Source organism: Macaca thibetana, chromosome 9 (assembly GCF_024542745.1).
Source record: "Macaca thibetana thibetana isolate TM-01 chromosome 9, ASM2454274v1, whole genome shotgun sequence".
NCBI classification, from domain to species: Eukaryota; Metazoa; Chordata; class Mammalia; order Primates; family Cercopithecidae; genus Macaca; species Macaca thibetana.
Genome location: NC_065586.1, coordinates 72,239,107 through 72,261,812, shown reverse-complemented (window position 1 = coordinate 72,261,812; position 22,706 = coordinate 72,239,107). Strand labels below are relative to the sequence as shown.

The 22,706-nt window shown below is 35.0% G+C and overlaps 1 protein-coding gene across 1 annotated transcript in view; it reads right to left on the bottom strand.

Annotated features, from left to right (window-relative positions):
* Nucleotides 1-3,241: 3,241 nt before the first annotated feature.
* Nucleotides 3,242-22,706, bottom strand: part of TMEM26 (transmembrane protein 26) — a 47,763-nt gene continuing 28,298 nt past the window's right edge. The window contains exons 5-6 of the mRNA XM_050803064.1: nucleotides 10,089-10,165; nucleotides 3,242-7,347 (exon numbers count right to left, since the gene is read on the bottom strand). Of these exons, the coding sequence (XP_050659021.1) occupies nucleotides 6,926-7,347; nucleotides 10,089-10,165 (499 nt within the window). The 3' untranslated portion in view covers nucleotides 3,242-6,925. The remainder of the gene's footprint in view (nucleotides 7,348-10,088; nucleotides 10,166-22,706) is intronic.

Genomic DNA, 22,706 nt, shown 5'->3' with positions numbered 1-22,706 from the left:
TCACTAGTTACAGGAATTAGTTGAAACCAAAAGATCCAATGAAATAATTATAGCATTTGACCCACCTGTTCGCTGCCACTTAGGTCATATGGGGACTCTTGCATAATAGAGAGAAATATTCTTTGCCAGAAGGTAGAAACAACCCCCAAGATCCCAGAGCCACAACCATCTGAATTCTTCAGCTATGCATTTGGCAGAAGCTGAACACCAGCATCCATAGAGAAAACATATTTTGTCTTGTAGATCCAATTTTCCTTGCCCAAAATTCTTAGTTTGGATACAAAGACTATACGATATTTGACATATGGCTGGTTTAGAAATGTTTGTTTTCCTCAATAAGTCGATCAGATTTGCATATGATCCATTTGATCACTTACCACAATCAGTGATAAATTTAGTAAATACTTGGCAAAAATCATAAAAGCTTACACACACAAATTAGATGGGCTGTGAATACAGACATGGAAACAGATGCAGATTCTTTCTGAAGTTTTCTCTGTCAGGGTTCCTTCACTTCTCAATCTCTTCTGGGGAAACCAGCATGACTGTGTCAATCAAAGTGAAATTTCTTGATGGTTTGTGTTGGTGACTCCATGAATGTCAGGAGTGTGGAAGTGTTAGACTGGCAGCTTCAAAGTAGTCTCCATAGTACTCATCAAGAAAGACCCAGTGCATCTTTTTGGTCAGTTTGATTTTTCTGTGCTCTTCTGTATCTATTCATTATTTCATTTCCCTAGTTTTAGACACTTCATAAGGCAAGCAGAATTTGATATGGTTTAAGGCCTTGATTTGTCTAAAACTTCTCAAGATCATCCTTAGTTATAATGAGAAGGTCTTTATTTTCTTGGGTGGAAGTAAATGATGTGCTTTTACTTTATTTGCAAAATGATATCAAAGCATCTGTACATGGCAGTAGGCTGAAGTCAAGCTCACAAGTAGGTGAGGTTTCCTTTGTTATAATTACTTTTCACATTACAAAATAATGCATAATTTTAAAAATTCAAGCTATCAAATATATAAGAATAGTTTTAAAAAGGAGGGAATATCCACGATCATTAGAAACTTGAACATCATTTCGTGTTTATTAGCCACTTGTGAAGGTGTGGATAACATTTACAAAAAGAGTAACATACTAACTTGTTTCGTATCCTTATTTTTACTTAACAGAATATTTAAGCTATTGTTTCCTATCAACATCAATGCTATGGCTCTACTTCATTCTTTTAAAAAATAACATGGTATTATGTAGTATAGAGGTTACATTATTTAACCATGACTCTATTGATGGACATTATGCTGCAACTATAGAACATACTGAACAGTCTTATACCCACATTTTTGCACACACATAGCTACAGGATACGTTCTTAGAAGTGGAGTTGCTAGGTCAGATGATAAATGTGTTTTTTTCTGACTGCTGTTGCCAAATTGTCTTACAGAGGAGTTGTACCAATTTACACCCTCACTAACTATGAATAAGAATGCCTACTTTCCTTGTTGCCCTCTAATACAGCATTCTAAAGAACTTTTGGGTCTTTGCCAACCAACTAAGTGAAAAACGGTTACCCTGCAGTTGAGTCTGCATTTGAAAAATGGTATTTCATTGTGGTTTGATTTGCATTTCTTCAACTATTCCTTTTGCAGTTAATCATACACTTATGTCTTTTGCTCATTTTTTCAGTGATTTTTTTTTTCTTATTTGTAAGAACGGTTTGTTCATTAAGAAAACTAATGCATTGTTATATTTCTTGCAAACAAATTAACTCAGTTCATTGTTCAACATTTGAATTTGCTTATGGTATTTTTGCAATGCTAAAATTTTTAATTTTATGAGCTGAAATTTATGACTCTTCTATGGTGTCTCATTTCATATCATGCTCAAAAAGCATTCTCACCATCGCAATTATAAAAACAAAGTTTTCTGTGCTTATTTTATTTTAAATGTTTAGTTATTTAATCTACCTGGAAATGTTTTAGACATAAGGATTGAGGTAAGGATCTAATTTAATATTTTCCAAAACCTAAACCATTTATAATATTTTACCCCACCCATGATTTATCATATATCAGAATCCCTTGTGTAGCTCAGTCTATTTATTAAACTTATTCTGTTCAGCTTTTTGGCCTGCTTATTCATATTTCAGAACCAAATTCTCTTGGTTATTGTAGTTGTATAATATATGTAAATATATTGAAATATCTCTCTCATTTTTCAACTTTCTTTTGGTATTTTCTAACTATTCTTTCATGCTTATTTTATCATGAAATCTTTAGAATCAACTTGGGCAGTCACAAAAAAATTAATATCTTGTTGATAGCATGATGAAGATTGTACTACTTGATCTATTTATAGATCAATTTAGGGAAAATCGAAACTTTAAAAAAAAAAAAATCAAGGCTTCTTACCAATCCCCATAAAATAATGTCTTTCTTTTTGTTAAATTATTCATGTATGGCCCTCACAATCATTTTTAAGTTTTCTTCACATAGATCTTATACATTTCCCAAGTTTATTCCTATGTATTTTATAGATTTAGTTTATATTGCAAAGGAAATATCTTCTTCAAGTATATATTCTATGTGATTTTGTATGTAGAAAAGCTATTGATTTTTGTGTGTGATTTCAGATTATCCTTAAGTTTCCTAGGTTTAATATGTTTTCCTTGGATGTTCGAGACTCAGTCTTCTATGAATAAATGATAAATTTGGCTCCTTCTTTCCAATTTCTATACCTCTCATTTCTCTTGTCTGATTTCTCTGACTCCTTTCTCCAGAAAAGAAAATAAGAGTGATGTATTTATGATAGCTTTTGCCACTGAGAAACATTAAGCTTTTATGTAGGAAAAATCTGTCAATTCTTCTGTAGCTTCTGAGTTTCATGTCTTGTTTCAGAAGATCGTTCCCATCCCCCACAGGCTAAAGACAGACTGCATATTTTCTTCTAATATTTATAGTTTTCATTTTACATTTACATCTTTAATCCATCTGGAATTTATTTCTATATATTGCAGGAGATAAAAATCTAACTTTATTTTTTCCAGATGGATTGCAAAATTTCCCAACATCATTTGTAAAATTGGTCAGCCTTTCCTCACTGGTTTGAAATGCCACTTTAATCATATTCTAAATAGATCAGTTTTATTTTTTAAACCAGAGCTTAAAAACCATAAAGGAAATGAATTGCAGTAGAGAACAAAGACATGAAAAACCAGCAAAAAAAATCCACATTAAGGTAAAGTTGTGCACACACTATTTAATGCATATAATAAAATACAAAGGCCACTCATAGCAAAATAGTATAAATATGAATACTGCAGAGAAAATATTCTTAAATGGTATTCTAGTAAGAAAGAGTCAGAGGATGAAATAGATACACATAAAATACAAGACCATAGCAGTTAATTATTCAAACATTGTTTAAAGTTACTCCCTGCATATGGAAACTTATTTGAAGCCTCAAAGCTGTAAACATCCTCCAGCTGCCTAGTTTAACCCCAAATCAGATGTTTCTGAGAGCAAATCAGAATGTCCAGTAAGTAAAAAGCAGTCTGAAATTAGAAAAAAGAATAACAATTCCCTTTTTTTCTTGTAATTCAAGACTGTTTGGTTTTTCATTTGCGTCGCTGTAGTATACGTCACCATCCCTCTTTCTTGGCATTGGAGGAGGGCTACAGTGGACAGATGCCTGACATTTGCAATTCTTTCTCTCTTTTAACAGGAAAAGTTGGTTAAGAATTATCAAGAATCAAATGCCAAACATTATTACATTCAACTCTGAAAGATGCATAGAAATCTTAAAGCATGTGCACCTACAAATGCATGCCTTTCCAGAGCTTTGAAAATGTTCAATTAAATAATGAGTTTAATGAGTTAGCAATTAGTATTATAATAGTGAACCCTGATATTCCTTGGCCATATCTATATGGTTCTATGAGGCCTGAAGTGCTATTTGTTAGTGGAACTACAACACAGCCAAGAGAAAATTTGTATCAGACTCTTCACTGGAAGATTATAAAGAATATTATTGGCCAATTCAAAATTTTAGTTTATTATGCTGTTGAAACAGCTCAAATACAAATTAAAAGAATAATCAAAGATAAGGATAGTTTACTACTATTACTATGTCAAGTCATGTCCTCTGAGAGTCGTCCAATAAGGGCAAAGGAAACCCACAAGATGATGGTGAGGTGTGTTTACGCACAGTATCATTGAAACATGCACATTGTGTTTTCTTTCACAAGTGGAATGACATGTTTTTAGGAAGGACATTTGACTGAGCTTTAATCAAGCATTAAATAACAACTATGGCAATAATAATAACAGCACCAACAACCTCAAATAAGCCACTTTCTTCAGGGGTCGGGGACTGACCTGCTGTGTGTCTGGGGGAGGGGTTATGATAGAGAGGATGGCTTGCATCACATTATACAGGTGTTGTGAGTCAGTTATCTTATTACAAATAAAATGTAAACAAGTCCCATGGTGTCCACACGTGGGAGGTAATGGATGTTCTAGCCACTTTATAACAAACACTTCGATGTTTTGAAACATTACAGTATTTAGCAGTCTACATTAAAAACGACAATTAACTGAATAAATTTATAATATTTAATCAGGAGTCTTAGGAATGGCTAATATATAACCTAGGTTTAGAGCTTTCTTTCAAATAAACTAAGCAAATGCAGATTGTTTTTTCCTACTATAAAAGCAGCCAGTCTAAGAGAGTGGGAGTACTGGCAGCTAGGTTAACAAATGCTGCCCCAAGCAGATTTTCCTGGAAAACCTTGCAGAACCTGGGTCTATTTTTGCCACTATTATTTGCCAAGATGGTCCTGGGTGCTCTTTGACTTCCTGACCCTCTAAATAAAGCTAGACTTTGGACAGGCTTTTTATTTCTCAAGCCCACGAGGAGTGCTAATTACAAAATACTTTAATTTAAACACTAGAAACTCATTCACGAAGCCAAGCCAAGTCTGAGATTTGAAAGCATTTAAAAATATCCTTGCAACAGCCGTACTACTTTATACTTTATCTATTTTTAGGGCCTCAGTGTTTGTTTTGCTGGAAGAAAAAAATTAAAACATGAAAAGTATGCCATGAGCAAATCTGCAATAATAAGCAGCACATACATGTTGTGGAAGAAAATATTCAACATAAAGCAGTCAACATAAAAACAGATTCTGCTGAGGCATTTTTATAAATAGCAGTTATTATTTTGCTTTCAACTGCTGAGCACTTTAAATAACATGCCCTTAAAAGTTGTCAAGTGCTTTACTTCATATACATATAATTTCTTGATCTTAACTTTCATAAAATTATTATGGAAAATCATAAATGTATTCCATTAGTTCCATGTGTCATTTTATAGTGATTATATTGTTAAAATTAGAAGCACAAGGAAGAAAGAAATAAAAACATATGACAATGGCGCTGAAGAAGCCATTTACGAGAAAATATGCATGACTCTGTATAAAAACAGAATTTGTGTATAAAAGTTTGTAGAAAATATTTCTAATAGGTATCATCTCACCCAGAGAGTTACAGATAAAATTGTCCCAACTGGTTGTTATACCAAATTAAGAGCATACCCCACCTTAAATGTCCCTTTGAATTCTCGAGTATACTAATCCGGGGGAATTAGGTTTTGAACCTAAAAGAACAGTTTTGGAACTGCTTGCATCATGTAATTACTGCTATACACCCGAGCAAATTTTCACACTGTATCTTTAAAAGCAAAAATCACTTTAAAAGGTTCTGAATCACCTCCATCTGGAAAGTATAGAGGTATGTAAAGGAAAAGTATGGCTATTTCAATACTGGGAAAATGAAGTCTTAATACAAGAAAATAAAGCGAATTGCCTGATTCCCACAACGGGGTAGCACATTCCGACTCCCGTCACTCCACAAGGGCTGTTGGCCCTGGGTGGGGCTGATGCAAGCCTCCATCACCATGTTCCCTGAGACCAAAGGCCACCTCCAATAGTGGCGGTTCAGAGAAGCTGCAGCTTTGTTCGCTACTGCTAGCAGACACCAGAAACCATGGTAACACTTACAGGGCCCGAAACACCTTTATTCACCGCTTCAGAGCTTCCCTGCATCAGCCCACGTGATTCAGCTTGGCAATATAGAAAATGGTAAAGTAGGGTTCAGAAAAATACTGACGAACAGTGCAAATCATGTCCAGAGTAGAAATTGTGACTTTGCTAGCATTTCACCAGTATTTCCTGCCTTGCAACCAGTAGATATGTAACCAAAATGACTTGCTGTGAATTTTGTAGCACCCAAGCCAAAAGCAATAAAATCTCTGTAAGAGCATATGCGCCATGGCAGAATGCAACATCAGCCCAGAAAAATGATTTTCCTGGAAAGGCCTGTGCAGCGATGAATAAGGCTCTCTATGATACGGAAGCTGGGCAGAGATTTTCGCTGCTTCCAGCCCACAGTGAGGTAATTTTAAAGGCACTTTTCCCTTCATTTGTTCTGCATTCACTGAATGTACATTTTTTGATGTCAGAGGGACATTGCAGAAAAGATCAGACGAAATAGTCTGACAATGGAGCCAAAGTTCAAAGCTTCTCTATTTTCAGGTAACAGCCGCGACAGTTCGTCTGCACTAAATCTTTCGAGGGCATGTCACTGTAACCCCTTCCACAGCTTTTCAAACAGTTCAAGACAAACAAATCACTTAGTCGTTGAACAACTATAACATCTGATACCATCACACAGAAGTTGTAGCAATAGTCACTAATCAAAGTTCCTTCTATTCAGTTGAAAAAAGAAAATTCCTCAGCTTTGGTTTAAGATCACCTTTTTATGCTGTTCTTTTGAAAATTATTATATGCCAAGGCTGGGGGAGAAGGAGGATCCTCCCTATAAGAAGAACCAGGGAGTCAGGTTCTAGCCGCAGACCCCTGTCAATCAATAACTAAGGGGTGGGTTGGGAATCGTCAGTGACTGGGGAGCCCCGCAAAGGAATAGCCAGGCCCTCCTTAGACTCGCTCTGCCAGTCCCGCGGAGAGGACCCACTCTCAGAGGTCTGTCCCCGGCAACCATGTTCTCCTTTCGGGCCTTCTGACTGACTTCTCAATGAAGCACGGACTGCCAATGCCAGCACCACCAAGCGGTAGAGTTGCAACACCACCACGAGGAAGTTCTTCACTGCAAAGAACACCAGCATCTGATTGATCACTTTGAAATAGGTCATCAGTATGAGACGCACCACAAGGAAGGGGCCATCTTGTATGAAGACGCTGATTCCGATGTTCCACAGATCCGCACTGTACTGGCAAAAGAACAGGCTGGGGAATCCCCTCTCTGTCACAGACACGGGGCAAACGACGTTCTGTACTGAAAACACAGACAGACTAGTTACTATCTCTCTTGGAAGTGTAGACATATAAGACAATGACATGGGGACAAGTCATTAACAATGGGGACTGTGCTAGTAATAATTCTGTGAATACAGAATGGAAATGAAATGGAATGATCCCGTGATTTAATTCTGAGTGGAACAAGTGAAAACACCTTGCCCTGTGACTTGCATCCAAATAGAAAATGTAAGATCATCTAGTCCTCAACCTGGGCAAAGCACCACATGAAATAGATTCTAGGAGCCAGGCATGGTTACAAGTGCTCATAGCTCAAGCTCCTTGTGAGGCTGAAGCTGCACCACAGGGGGGGAATAAAAAATAAAGGAAGCTGCCATTGTGATCCTGGGATCCACAGTGTAAGGAAGACTCACAGTTACATGCTCACAGCCTCAAGTCAGAGAGCATGACTGCCTCATTTTCCAGCAGTGAGTTGCTGGCGGGGTCACTAAGCCTTCCCGGGCCACAGTTTCTTCCTTTGAAAACTGGGATAACAATCATATCAGTGAGGAGAGGGGTCCCTATTCATTGGCTCATTTTGTTTCCATTAGAATAACAGCCCTGCCTCCTGTCCACTTTTTCCCTGTCCACGTGATCTTCCCGTTAGGATCACGAATGATTTGCTTGATCGATAAGCTTGAGAAACGGAGCAAAGTGTACGTGGCTCTGATCATTCTATATACTCTTTTTAGGATCTACCTGTTTGTTGGTTTACACACTCAAGCATGTGTGCAAACTGTGCTGTGAAAATTCAAGTGCTTATATTCAAATTCAAACTTAATTCATATTAAACATATTTTTCAAATGATGGAGGAAAAAAACCTGAATAAATGCCATTGTTATTTTATTTTGTCTTAATTCCTTGTGCTTTGTTTCACAGTTTACAAGAAAGACTGGATATAATTACTGATTTTCCAGTTAAACAAAAGGAGGTCCAATCAACAGAAGAACCTTTTGTCTTAATTTCTCAAATGTAAATTTAATTCAGGGTCAAGGGCAGAAAATAATCCTTTTATAATAATGAAGCCTTCCATTTGGAGTTTTCAAACAAAGAATGCCATCGTCTACTGGAGCCTGCAAATATTATGAAGCTGCTTTGATATGGATAAACATAATGTACTATTTGTTGGAAAATACAATAATGATTTAGTCAGAAGTAACATTTGGTCTTTGTTTTTCAAACAGCTGCATAACATTATCACCCCTGAAAGTTTACAAAATGTCCTTCTTAAATACAAATTTTCTTAGCAAGGCAACAAACCACAAGATATGGGAGGGTGAGGATTGGCAGGGTGAAAGACAAAAGAGAAACCAAGGTTATATCAATGGTAGCCTTTCCTAAGAAATGAGGGCCAGGAAATGGCTCCCAAAGGACCTTCTAAAGGTATTAACTCAATATCTAATGTGATGGCACCTAATATTCTATAAGTGGATACCAACTGGACCAATGAGTCCAGACCATACCTTTCAGGGCTCATTATGACAAAAATCTGTGTGTGTGTGTGTGTGTGTGTGTGTGTGTGTGTGTGTTATTAGCATAGATTTGTTTGTAATTATTAATAAGTGATTCCATTTTTGGTATTCCTTAAAAGCTACAGCAAGTTTTCCCATCTATTTCAAATTGTTAATAATTTGAACAAGTGGATGCTATGTTTAAAATGGCCTCAGACCTCTGAGTCTACAAAAGTGAACCAAAAAAGGAGAAAAAAGTTAAATATCCCTGTCCTAAGGATTAATTCTAATCCTGAGGCCAGCAAGTAAGGTGTCATAAATAAACAAGTTGGGCTAAGGAAAATGTAATTATTAATTTCTAGAATTTCTTTGTAGTAAAGTGACATCCAGGAGAATTCTCAAATCAAAATTCTAGGGTTCCAAGAAGTTTTCAGATGACTCCAGATCAACAATGCTCAATTGAACTTTCTGTGATGGTAGAAGTGTCCCATATTACTGCTGTCCAATATGGTAGCCATTTGTGGCAACTGCACAGTTGAAATGTGGCTAGTATGACTGAGGAATTGGACTTTTCATGTTTTACATTTTTAATTAATTTCAGTTTAAAGAGCCATGTGTGGTTGGTGGTCCCCTGTTGGACAATGAAGCCCTAGATTATTGCTAGTATGAAATGCCTGGGAAAGAGATTACTTCTTGCAAAATCTTAGGGATTTATGTTTTTATTAAAATAAGACCAATGGGATTCCAAGGACCACCAATGAGGACAATTTTAACTGCTCCTATGCCTTCTGAAGTTCTAATACATGGGTCTGGAAAAAGAATGAAAATTACTTCTTATAAATAATAAGAGATAAAACATTTATGGCAGCAACTTGCTAAGCAAAGTGTATATTACTGAGTCATGACAAGAATCTTCAATCATAGTGACTATGATTATCATCCCTATTTCATGGATGAAAGAAAGGTGAGACACAGAGGTATCACCTGGTTTGCAGGAAGTCTTATAAATCATAACTGATGGAACTGTTGTTTGAAGTAAATATAATGCTGTGCAATTATCTGCTCTGCTATCTTAAGCTTACCATGTACCACAGTGGATCCACTCTTCTTGGCTTACTAAGTTTCAATCTACTTTCCTTCTAAGCTGAACTAGAACTAACACTGGGATATAGACATGATAATCCTTTCACTTGCCTTCTTAGTTCTAGTATAATTGATAATCAAGAGGTGTAATTTTCTGGTTTTTTGCACAAACATCAGGATACTTACCTGCCAGGTCAAGTGGAAACTGCAGCATGCTCCAAGTCCATATAACAAGGATGGCATAGACTAGTGCAGGGCTATTCCTAGAATACAGACAAAATTTTAAATTTGTAATAAAAAGTATGATCACACGCAGAAGAGAAAAATCTTCTCAGCCCATGTTTTTAGTATATTCCTAATAAACCTCTTGTGGCCAAAATATCTTGGTGATTTAATATATCAAGGAAAAAAATCCTTACCTGATAATAATGGAATAATGAAGAAGTGAAAAATAAGTAATCTGAGACTTAAAACCCAACATATGCATGAATTATGACAAAACCTTTGGTCCCATATTGCTGTCTTTAGTTTTATAAAATTATGGAAATATTATGGGAGAGAAATGATAGGGAGGAAAATATAGATATTGACATGGATATTCAAATGACTGATTTCAAGGAATGTCAGCAGGGGAATTAATAATTATTCTAAGAAACCAGGGATCTAATTGAAAAGACATTTCATAAGAGCTAAATGATGCTTAAACACTAAAAGCTCAACATTGAAAGAAAATTGTCATTAGACAGGAAAAAGGTAAGGAGATAAATCCAATAAACAAAGATTTATACCAGATAGGAGGACGTAAGGCAAGTAATAAGCCTGTTTCATTCACCACTGTATCCTTAGTGCCTAGAACAGGGCTTGATGGATACAACATATATTTGTGGAAGGAATGGTTAAATGCACTAAAGAAGGGTCTATATTCAGACAAATATAGAAATGTCTTAGACCTAGGAAAATGGTCATGAAGGCTAAAATCAGAAAGAATAGAGGTTACAGAAATGCAAAGGATATTAAAAAGGGTCACATTTATTTTTAGCAAAGATAGAAAGGAAGTCATCAATTTGAGCTTGGTGGCATAATAATAGATTTTGTTTCCATCTTCTGTCAAAAGAGATTTTCAGATTGAAGAGGTCTGAAAAGCATTAAAAATGAGTAATTGAAACCAAAAGAAATGAGGTGATTGTAAGGGATATCTTTAAATGCTTCAAGTGTAGAGGCATTAAATGCAAAATTAAATCTCAAAACTCTGAGAGAATTTGTAAATGAGATTTCTAAACCATCATTATCTGTCTTGGCAGTTAATGGTGGAGACAAGGTTGGTGATAAAAAAATAAAGTCTCAACTTTCAAAATGAAACAGAAATATGTCTAAAAGTACAAAAGGCACATTTACCATTAATCTCTGGTTAGATTATATAGATGATTCTTTGAAAGATTTCTGAGAGCCCTTTTAGAAGAAGACAGTTATTACGAAGCATCAGCACAGGTTCTCTGAGAAAAATTGCACTCAACTAAACTTAGTTCTTCCTTTGAAAAAAATATAGTTAGGATTACCAAGCAGGTAATGTTATGTAAATCGATGACAGACATTCAGATTAAAACAAGGCTTCTGAAAAAGTCTCCCATAGTGTTCTCATTAACAAAATTAACAAATATTCCAGGTGTGAATACTGTTAGGTAGATTCCTGTGTAAATGGCTCCCCACAGGGGGACTCTCCAATGGGTTGCTGAAGGCTGTGCTTTTGATTCTTTTCTACTTCACATTTTATCATGACTTGGTTGACATTGATGGAAGGCTTCTCATATGCACATATGGCATGGAGCGTGGATAGAAAACCAGTACCCTGGAAGACACAATCAGGATTCCAAAAGAGGTAACTAGATGACCTAGATTAGAATAGAATTGGAAAGAAGAGATAGCATTTCACAGCAGTAGCCATAAAACAGGGCTCAAAGATTTTCCCTTACTATTATCTAATTATGAGTCCACAGTATGACATGATTTATGATTTACCAAAATCAAATAAACTCATAGGTTGCTTCACAAGAAATATAAAGCCTAAAATTTTAAGTGGAAATGCCTTGGGAATGCAGACTATAACTTTTCTCTCTTTACACGGTCAATGTCTATACACAACAGATCTTCAATAAGTGCCTGAATTTTTAAATAATATTATGGACAGTTTCTGATTTCAGACATCCATGCCAGGCAGTTTTCTAAATGCTTAACTCTGTGTTCATACTTAATTCTCATACCAGCTCAACAAAGTAGACACAATTGTTATCTTGTTATTTTATCAAGGAGGTAAAAGAGAGTTGAGGAAATGTGTCCAAAATAATGTAGTTATGAATGTTGAGAGCAGAAATCAAAACTAGACAGCTGATTTCAGCATTTACTCCTTTGATCATTACATTATATTATTTCCATGAATGAAATGGAAACTTTTAGCTCTGCTCTATTCTACAAGGTTCAGAACATACCTGAAATATTATGTGTGGTGCTTAATGTATTAGAAGAAACATTTATAAAGTTTCTTGTACCAAAGGGGAAGAACCAGAATGGTAAAGAATTCAGAGTCATGATCTATGTGAGATAGTTCAAGAAACTGAAAACTAGAGAAAATTCCTTAGAAGTTTTATTTCCTATGTTTAAGGACTATAATGTGGAAAAGGAATGAAACATTTCTTTTGACTTGAGATGGCCAATTCAGGCTCAAAGGATTTCAGTTGCAACTGTGAGAATTCAAATTTCATCCTAATAGAGGAAAGTAGTTTCTAATAATATTACCTCAAAATAGAACAAGTTGCCACTTGGGGTTAGTATTTCTTCTATTAGTGTAATTTTTCAACAGAGCTTGCAGAAAAAGTTGTTGAGGATATTTTGGCGAGGTTTTTTCAACAGATGCAAACGAAATTTTTCACAACATCTTTTGAAGTTTCATCTAATCCCAAACTTCAATAATTCTTCCAAAAACTATGTGCAATTTGCCTGCAAGGCAGTAGAAAGCAGTGGCAAAGCAGGGGGCTGTGGTGCCAAGTGACCAGAGTTCTAACACCAACTCCAACTCTCATTAAAGAAATAGGATGTGAGACTCTAATTCCAGATTGATCAGTTATTAGTTATATGAATATGAGTAACTAGTTTAACATCTGTATGCTTTAGTTTACCCATTTACATTATGAGGAAGACAATAATAATAATTGGATTATATAATAACTTTATTCAGCATATTATTTAAGCATGTTAAACATATAAAGCTCTTAGAACAGCATGTGACACAAGCTATTATGGTAGATCACTACAAATTAGTTATTTTTGGTTTCATGTCATCTTGAGACTTTATTTGCCTCTCCTGACATGTTTTTGCTTATAAAATGGTGATAATAAGAATATTTACATCATAGTGTGAATGTAAATGCAAAATAACTTACTGAATTAAAGCATTTAAGACTTCTTAGCACACAACAAGTGATAAATAAACATTACATAATTGTAGCAGTAGTAATTTTACTAGTATGTCAGTATGCTTCTTAAAATCTTTGTATATTATTCATCATCCTACAAAATAGGGATAAATGATATACTAACCCTAGCCCTACATAAATTCAACTTTAACCATGCAATAATGAATGCACATTTTTGCATATGCATATATTATCTATGCACACACAAAATATGGAAGAATGTGGGTGTTGAAAAACATACTAGTAAAATTATCAAACACAATTTTGGAAAAGTAGGTCAGAAAATTTTTAAAGCAGGCAAATATGAATTATTAGATCAGACAGTAAAAATTCTCAGGAAGGTTAAATGTTAGAATGTAAATAAATCATGGAGATTAATGGCAAACACTCAAGATCTGCAAAGGAATTTTGGGTGGATTTATTCACCACTGTCCCATGTGTATAATCTGCCTTCACAAATGTCAACTGAGAAGCATGTAAGGAGACAATGAACTTGATTCAGAGAGAGACAAAAAAACTTGGGAAGTTTAATTATTAACATTAGTATCACTTTTCTATTTGAAAAACTAGTAAGATAAAAGACTGGCATTTGGTGTATCAGCACACCCAATCTGGTGGTTAAAAATAAAAATAAAAAGTCATATTTTGCCAATTTGCTTAGCTATTTCTTTTTCTAAAAAAAATTTTATTATACTTTAAGTTCTAGGGTACATGTGCACAATGTGCAGGTTAGTTACATATGCATACATGTGCCACGTTGGTGTGCTGCACCCATTAACTCATCATTTACATTAGGTATATCTCCTAATGCTATCCCTCCTCCCTCCCCCCACCCCATGACAGGCCTCGGTGTATGATGTTCTCCTTCCTGTGTCCAAGTGTTCTCATTGTTCAATTCCCACCTATGAGTGAGAACATGTGGTGTTTGGTTTTCTGTTCTTGCAATAGTTTGCTGAGAATCATGGTTTCCAGTTGACTGTAAACTAGTTCAACCATTGTGGAAGACAGTGTGGCAATTCCTCAAGGATCTAGAACTAGAAATACCATTTGACCCAGCCATCCCATTAGTGGGCATACCCCCAGAGGATTATAAATCATGCTGCTATAAAGACACGTGCACATGTATGTTTATTGCAGCACTATTCACAATAGCAAAGACTTGGAACCAACCCAAATGTCCATCAATGACAGACTGGATGAAGAAAATGTGGCACATATACACCACGGAATACTATGCAGCCATAAAAAAGGATGAGTTCATGTCCTTTGTAGGGGCTATTTCTTTTTGGAAGTGTAAATATTCCTGTAGAAAAGAGACAATCAGCAGATAGAATTCATCTAGTTTTTTTTTTTTTTTAAAGAAAATGACAAATACCATCAGAAAAGGAAAAAATGATAGAAAGGAAGAAAAAAATGAAGTATTAACCTATCCTAGAAGAAATATTTCACCATTTCTTCCAGGTGAAAGACAGATTAGCCTCAACTCTGCAAAATAAAAGTAAAACACAATGTAAACATAAGAAGAGTTTCCTTTGTATGGTCAAGTATTCACAGGGAAATGTTAGTAATGCTGTGAGAATAGAATTCTTTTTAATACATGATTTATTAATGTGTTGGGGGGAAAAAAAGACTGCACAAAGTGATCTCCAAAGGTGTAAATGGCCAGGGAACTCTCCGTGGCAATGATGTTGAAATTCTGACTTGTGAAAATGTTGGAAGGTGGCTGTAGTGAAATGAAAAGGTCAGCAAATAATTTCCCCAACAAGCATGTATAATATTAAAAAATTGTCAAAAAACAACCATCAGGGCTCTGAAAATCAACCAAAGTCAAACAACAAATTAAGTAACATTTATTCATGAAAAGTTGACCAAGCTTCAGGTAAGAACAGTGAGAATCTGAAGGATTCTTACCCACAGATACTCATTCCCCTATCCCCAGCTTGGCTATTTTTTTTTTCTTTTAACTGTACTGAATGAAGTTAAACAGATGAGGAAGAATTTATTCAAGACTATTGAAATACAAGAGAAAGATTAAACTCAACTCTGCTAAAACAAAAAGTAGGAGAGTTTTCAAGAACTGGGGTGACCTACTGGAAAAGTACTGGAGAATGTTAGGATGGAGGTTGGTCAATTTGATTAGGCCACTTGTGTTTGGTAATTGGCACTTTTCAAAGTTAGGATCCTACACTCTCACAGAGGCTGGGAGATAGGGGCTCCATCTTTCTTTAAGACTGCATTTTAAATAGATGGCTCCCAGGTCCTTGAGAAAGATATTGTTGGTTTGCAAACCGGCAAGAGGCTGGGAAATTTACATTTCAAAGAGGCAGAAACAGAATTTATGATATCAAGTTTCTTAACGTAAATGCTGTATGAAAAGATAAATTAGGGACTTATAGTCAGAAAAAAAAAACTAAGTTAATTCAAGTTGTGGGAATGCTAACACCATATTGACCAGTTAAAGTGGTAATTTTACCAGTGACGGCTTCGGAGTGGAGTATGAAATCTCACACTCAGTGGTGTGGTCAATAGAAGTAACAAATTTGATTGGAAATATTTTAAAAATATGTAGCTTGTTACTTTGAGACTGCAATCCCATTTGGAGTGTAATGAACTAACTTTAAATTTAATAGAGAGATTCTTAAAATGAGAGCTATAGAAGGGCTAGATGAGTACTCCTGTAGGCCTGGCTGACTGAAAAACTGCAGGCGTGTTCAGGGAAGGCCAAAGAGGGCCCAGTGGGAATCAAAAGCTGAGGCAGACATGAAAACATCTTGAACTGTAAATGTGCTATCTGCTCCATGCACAGATCATCAAAGAATGGAAGTCATAAGGGCTCACAGTATTTGATTCCAATCTGCCCAAGTTATTGACTGACCAAAAACGTAGCTATAGGTGTGACCACTAAGATGTCGAACTAAAAATAAAACTAGGTATTTTTTAAAAATCTGAGACATCAGTGACTACAATCCAAGGAGAGATACATTCCTCCAATTAAGAAAACAGATGCAACAAAATGAGAAGCCTCAGCTGGTGGCAGTGGTGGGGAGCCTGAAGATAACATACTGTTAGAATATATTATCCAAAATGCCCAGTTCTCAACAAAGGAAGTATGTGATAAATAAAAGAAAAAAATCCAGAAACATCTAACTTACAATTAAGAGGGAAAACACAACAGTAGAAACTGTCTCTACTGAGGTCCAGACATTGGAGTTAGCAGAAAAATATTTCAAAGCAACTATTATAAATATGTTCAAAGAATGAAAGAAAACTAAGTTTGATTGGTTAAAGAAAAGTCTCATGGCAATGACTCAACAAGTGAGTAAATAAAGATACAGAAACTATGAAAATGATTAAATAGAAACTCTAGAATTGAAAATATGCAAACTAAAGTGAAAATTTCAATAACCTCTACAATTGGACTCTACATCTGGATTTGACATGGCAGAAAAAAAGAATCAGTGACCTAGAAGATAGATCAATAAAAATTATCTAATCTGAAAGACACAGAGTGAAAAAAGATTGAAGAAAAAACAGCAGAGCTTCAGAGACCCGTGGAACAGTCAGTCATATATATTTTTAATAGGAAACCCAGAATAAGAAAGATATAAAAGAGAGGAGAAAATATTTAGAGAAATAGTGGCTGAAAATCTTGAGGAAAAACATAATTACAGGTATAAGAAGATCAATAAAGCCCTAGAATAAGTAGAAGCAAATATCCACACTTAGACATATCTCAAACTATAAAAAGCGAAAGAGGAAAAGAAAACATCAAGAGAAAATTGAGTCATGATGTACAGAGTAACAACAAATAAGTACAGTTGACCTTCGAGCAAAGTGGGGGTTAGTTAGGAGAACTGACCTCCCCACACACAGTTGAAAATCTCTGTATAATTTTGACTTTTCCAAAACTTAACTACTAATAGCATACTGCTGACTGGAAGTAATATCAATAACATAAACAGTCAATTAACACATATTTTATATGTTACATGTATTACACACTATATATATATATATATATATATATATATATATTTTTTTTTTTTTTTTTTTTTTTTTTTGAGACGGAGTCTCACGCTGTTGCCCAGGCTGGAGTGCAGTGGCGCGATCTCGGCTCACTGCAAGCTCCGCCTCCCGGGTTCCCGCCATTCTCCGCCTCCCGGGTTCCCGCCATTCTCCTGCCTCAGCCTCCTGAGTAGCCGCCACCGCGCCCGGCTAATTTTTTGTATTTTTAGTAGAGACGGGGTTTCACAGTGGTCTCGATCTCCTGACCTTGTGATCCGCCCGCCTCGGCCTCCCTACACACTATATTTTTATAATAAAGTAAGCTACAGAAAAGAAAATGTTATTTAGAAAGTCATAAGGAAGAGGAAATGTATTTACTATTCATTAGTAGAACTGAATCATCATAAAGCTCTGCATCTTCATTATCTTCACATTGAGTTGGCTGAGAAGGAGGAAGAAGAAGAGAGGCTGGCTGGTCTTGCTATCTCTGGGGTGGAAGAGGTGAAGGAGGTGGAGGTGGTGAAAGGAGAGGCCAGAGAGGCAGGCACACCCAATGTAAGTTTTATTTTTTAAAAATCTGCATATAAATTGACCCACACAGTTCATACTCATGTTGTTTGAAGGTCAACTATAATGGCTAACACTGATCAGAAACAATGAAGGCCAGTAGACAGTGAAATTATATATATGTGTATATATGTAAAATGGTGGATCTTTGTTTTTACTTATTATATGGTTTTGTTGATCTTCTTACACCCGTAAACTATGTTTTTCCTCAAATTATATATATATGAAAACCCTGTCAACCAATAATTCTTTATATAGCAAAACTATCCTTTAAACATGAAGGCAAAATAAGAACATTTTCAGATTAAAAAAAAAAACTTGGAGTATTTTTTACTACAGATTTGCCTTAGGAGAAACACTAAATAAAGTCTTTCAGGTTGAAAGGAAATTACACCACATAGTAACTGAAATACACATGGAGAAATGAAGTGCATGAAAATGATAAATGTATGGGAAATTAAAAGGAACATATAAATATACAGTTATACAGACATTTTCTAATATCTTTTTAAAACATTAAAAGATTATATAGAACACTAATTATAACACTGGATTATTCGATTTATAACATACAAAGATATAATATATTTATAAAAACAATAGCAAAAAGGAAGAGGAGGAAACAGAGTTATCAGTAATGGAGCAAGTGGGGCAACAGTGCTATGACCAAATGGAGCCATATTGTTAGGCTTTATCAGAATTAAGTTAATTTTACCCTATAATAGAGTGTAAAATTTTTAAATGTATATTTTAATCCCTAGAGCATCTACTAATAAAATAATTCAAAAAATGTATACAGAAATTAACATCATTGACTTAAAAATGCTCATACAACCACCCCCACCAGAAAAACAAAACAGTAAAGGAGTAACACAGAAATAAAAAGGATGTGAGACATAGAAAAAAAACAAATAGTAAAATGGCAGCTATAAATCTAATCATATCGATAATTACATTAAATATTAATGGTCTAAACACAGTGTACCAGCTTCAATAGTGTCCCTTAAAATTCCATGTCTACCCGAGTCTCAGACTGTGACCTTGTTTAGAAATAGGGTCTTTGCAGATGTAATCAAGTTAAGATGAGGTCATATGGATTAGGGTTGGCCCTAATCCAATGACTAGTGTCTTTATAAAAAAAGGAAAATTTGGAGACACAGACAGACACACTGGGGTGAATGCCATGTGAAGAAAGGGAGAAATTGGAGTGATATATCAACAAACAACAGGACACCAAGAGTTGCTAGCAGCCACCAGAAACTAGGGAGAAACATGAAGCAGATTTTTCTTCAGAGCCTCCAATAGGAACCAGCACCTTGATTTTGGATTCCTAGCATCTGGAACTGTGAGAGAAGAAATTTCTGTTGTTTTAAGCCACCATATTTGTGGTATTTTGCTATAATAGCCCTAGTAAACTAATGTAAACTTAAATCAAAAGACAAAAACTGTACTTAACTGGGGAGGAAAATGCAGGATCCAACTGTAAGCTGTTTATAAGGGACAGAATGTAGATACATATATACATATAATTTGAAAGTAAAAGAATAAGAAAAGATATCCCTATGCCAACATAAGAAAGCTGGAGTGCCTATATTTGTAGGAGACAAAATTGACTTTCAGAAAAGAAATATTACTAAAGAAAAAGTGATCATTCATGACAAAATGTTACTACATTGGAAAGATGTTAACAATTCAATTTTGCACACCTACATACACAGCCCCAAAATATATTAAGCAAAAACTGACAGTATTTGAAAGAGAAACAGACATTCCAACAATTAGAATGAAAGATTTCAGTGTTCTACTTTCAGGAATCAATAGAACAACTAGACACAAAATCAGTAAGGATGCAGAAGACTTGAACAACGCTATCAACCAAAGTGATGTAACTAACATTTTATAGAACACTCCACCCAACACCAAGTAAAGACACATTCTTCTCAAGTACACATGGATCTCCAGATAGGCCATATAATAGACCATAAAGTAAGTCTCCATAAATTTAAAAATACTGAAACAATTTAAAGTAGATCCTCAGATGAAAGTAGAATTAAAGCAGAAAACAACAACAACAAATAGTCTAAGGGATCCCCATATATTTAGAAGTTAAACAGCCAACTTCTAAACAACCCATATAAAAAGAATGCCAGAATAAATTGGAAAATATTTTGAACTGCATTAAGCAACAAAAAAAGACATATCAAATTTATGGGGAGCTGGCAAAGCAGTGCTTACAGGAAAATTCATACTTTAAATGTCTATAGTAGAAAAGATGAAAGGTCTCAAATATAGTAGAAAATATGAAAGGTCAGTAATCAAAGTTTCCATCTGAAGAAATTAGAAAAAAAAAGAAGAGCAAATTAAATCCAAAGCAAGCATAAGGAAGGAAAAATTAAACATCAGAACAGAAACCCATGAGGTGGAAAACAGAATAACAATAGAGAAAATCAATAAAACCAAAGGCTGGTTATGTTTAAATATCAACAAAATCAATAAACCTGATCAAACCAAAAAAGTAAACATCAGCGCCTCCCCTCACCCCCTAAAAAAATAAGAGAGAAGGCAGAAATTGCTAAACTCAAGAATGAAAAAGGAGGGTACCACAACTCAGTCCACAGAAATTAACACATATATAGTAGATATTATGGACAATTTTATGACAAAAATCTACAACTTAGACAAAATAGAAAAATTCCTAGAAAGGAAAATGTAACCAAAACTGATTTAAGAGGAAATAGAATATCTAAATAGACCTATATAAAGTAATGATATTAAATTTATAATTTAAAAAATCTTCCCACAAAATAACCTTGGTCCAGGTGGCTCCCTAGGTGAATTCTATAAAATATTTAAAGAAGAAATAAGACCAAACCTATGTAAAATCTTTCAGAAAATAAAGAAGGAATACTTCTTGAGGTATTTGATGAAGTCAGCATTATCAAAGACAGAAAAAGATATCATTAGAAAAGAATACTATAGATCAATATGACTCATAAGCAAATGTTAGCAAACTGAATCCAATAACATGTAAAAAGTATTACAGACTGGGCACAGTGGCTCACACCTATAATCCTAGCACTTTGAGAGGCTTAGGCGGGGGTACTGAGACCAGGCGTTCAAAAGCAGGGAAACATACGGAGATCCTATCTCTACAAAACATAAAATAAATTAGCCAGGTGTGGCATGTGCCTGTGGTCCCAGCTACTTGGGAGGCTGAGCTAGGAAGATCACTTGAGCCCAGGAGGTCAATGCAGTGGTGACCACACTGGGTGGTACCTGGGCCTGGGCTAAAGGGCAAGACCCTGTATCAAAAGAGAAAAAATGTCAAAGTTGGTTTAACATCTGAAAATTAATTAGTGTAATATATTGTTTTAATAGAATAAAAGACAACCAACACTTAATTATCTTAATAAAAGCAGGAAAAGTATTTAACAAAATTTAACACACACCAAAAAATAATTCCTAATAATCTAGAAATAAAAGGAAATTTCTTCAAACTGGTAAAGGACATCTATACAAAACCCACAACTAATATCATCTTTAATATAGCAAGACAGAATGCTTATCTTTTGAGATTGAAATGTCTACTCTTACTACTTCTATTTGACATTGAAAGAAGTTTTTTTCAGTGCAATAAGGCAAGAAAAATAAATTAAAGGCATACGGATTAGAAAGAATCAAAACAGTCTGTTCACAAGCAGCATGATCTTGTAAGGAGAAAACTTAAGGGATAAAACTAATTAGCAAGTTGAGCATGGCTGTGGTAGTAGATCATCATATAAAGTAAACTGTGTTTCTATTATAGCAATGAAAAATGTGAAAGTAAAATTAAAAAAATAATTCCACTAGTAAGAGCATCAAAAAGAATAAAAACTTAGGAAATAGTTAAGAAAAGCAATACAAGCCTTGCACACTGAAAATTACAAAACATTGCTGAGAGAAATTAAGGAATATCTAAACAAAGGATGAGATATTTTGTGTTCACAGATTGGAAAATTTAATATTGTTAAGATGACAATTCTTCCCAAATTGATCTTTAGATTCAATTCATTCTCTACCAAGAGCATAGTAAGTTTTCTAAAAACTTTTTTACCCTTTCTACAACTTGAAAGGAGAATTTTAACAATTATATAAAAATGTAAAGCACCTACAACAGCTAAAACAAATTTTAAAAGAACAATTCTGGAAGACTTACAATATTCAATTTCAAAACTCACTATAGCTATATAATCATGATAGTGTGGTATTGGTATAATGACAAATATATAAAACAATGGAACACAACAGAAAGTCCAGAGAAAAAGCTTTACATCTGTGATCCATTGATTTTTTGACAACGATGCTAAGGCAATATAATAAAGAAAGAATCCTTTCAACAAATGGTACTGGGAAAATTAGTCCCAGCTGGAATGGGGCAGTGCCAAAAATAAAAAATAAACTTGGAACCTTACCTCCCACTGTACACAAAAATTATGTAAAAACAGATAATAGAAACAAATGTAAGAGAACTAAAACATTCCATAAGTGTACGAGTCCATTTTCATGCTGCTGATAAAGACATACCCGGCACTGGGTAATTTGTACAGGAAAAAGAGTTTAATGGACTTACAGTTCCACATGACTGGGGAGCCTTCACAGTCATGGGGGAAGGCAAGAAGGAGCAAGTCACATCTTAGTGACTGACAGCAGGCAAAGACAGCTTGTGCAGGGAAACTCCCACTTTTAAACCATCAGATCTTGTGAGACTCATTCACTATCACAAGAA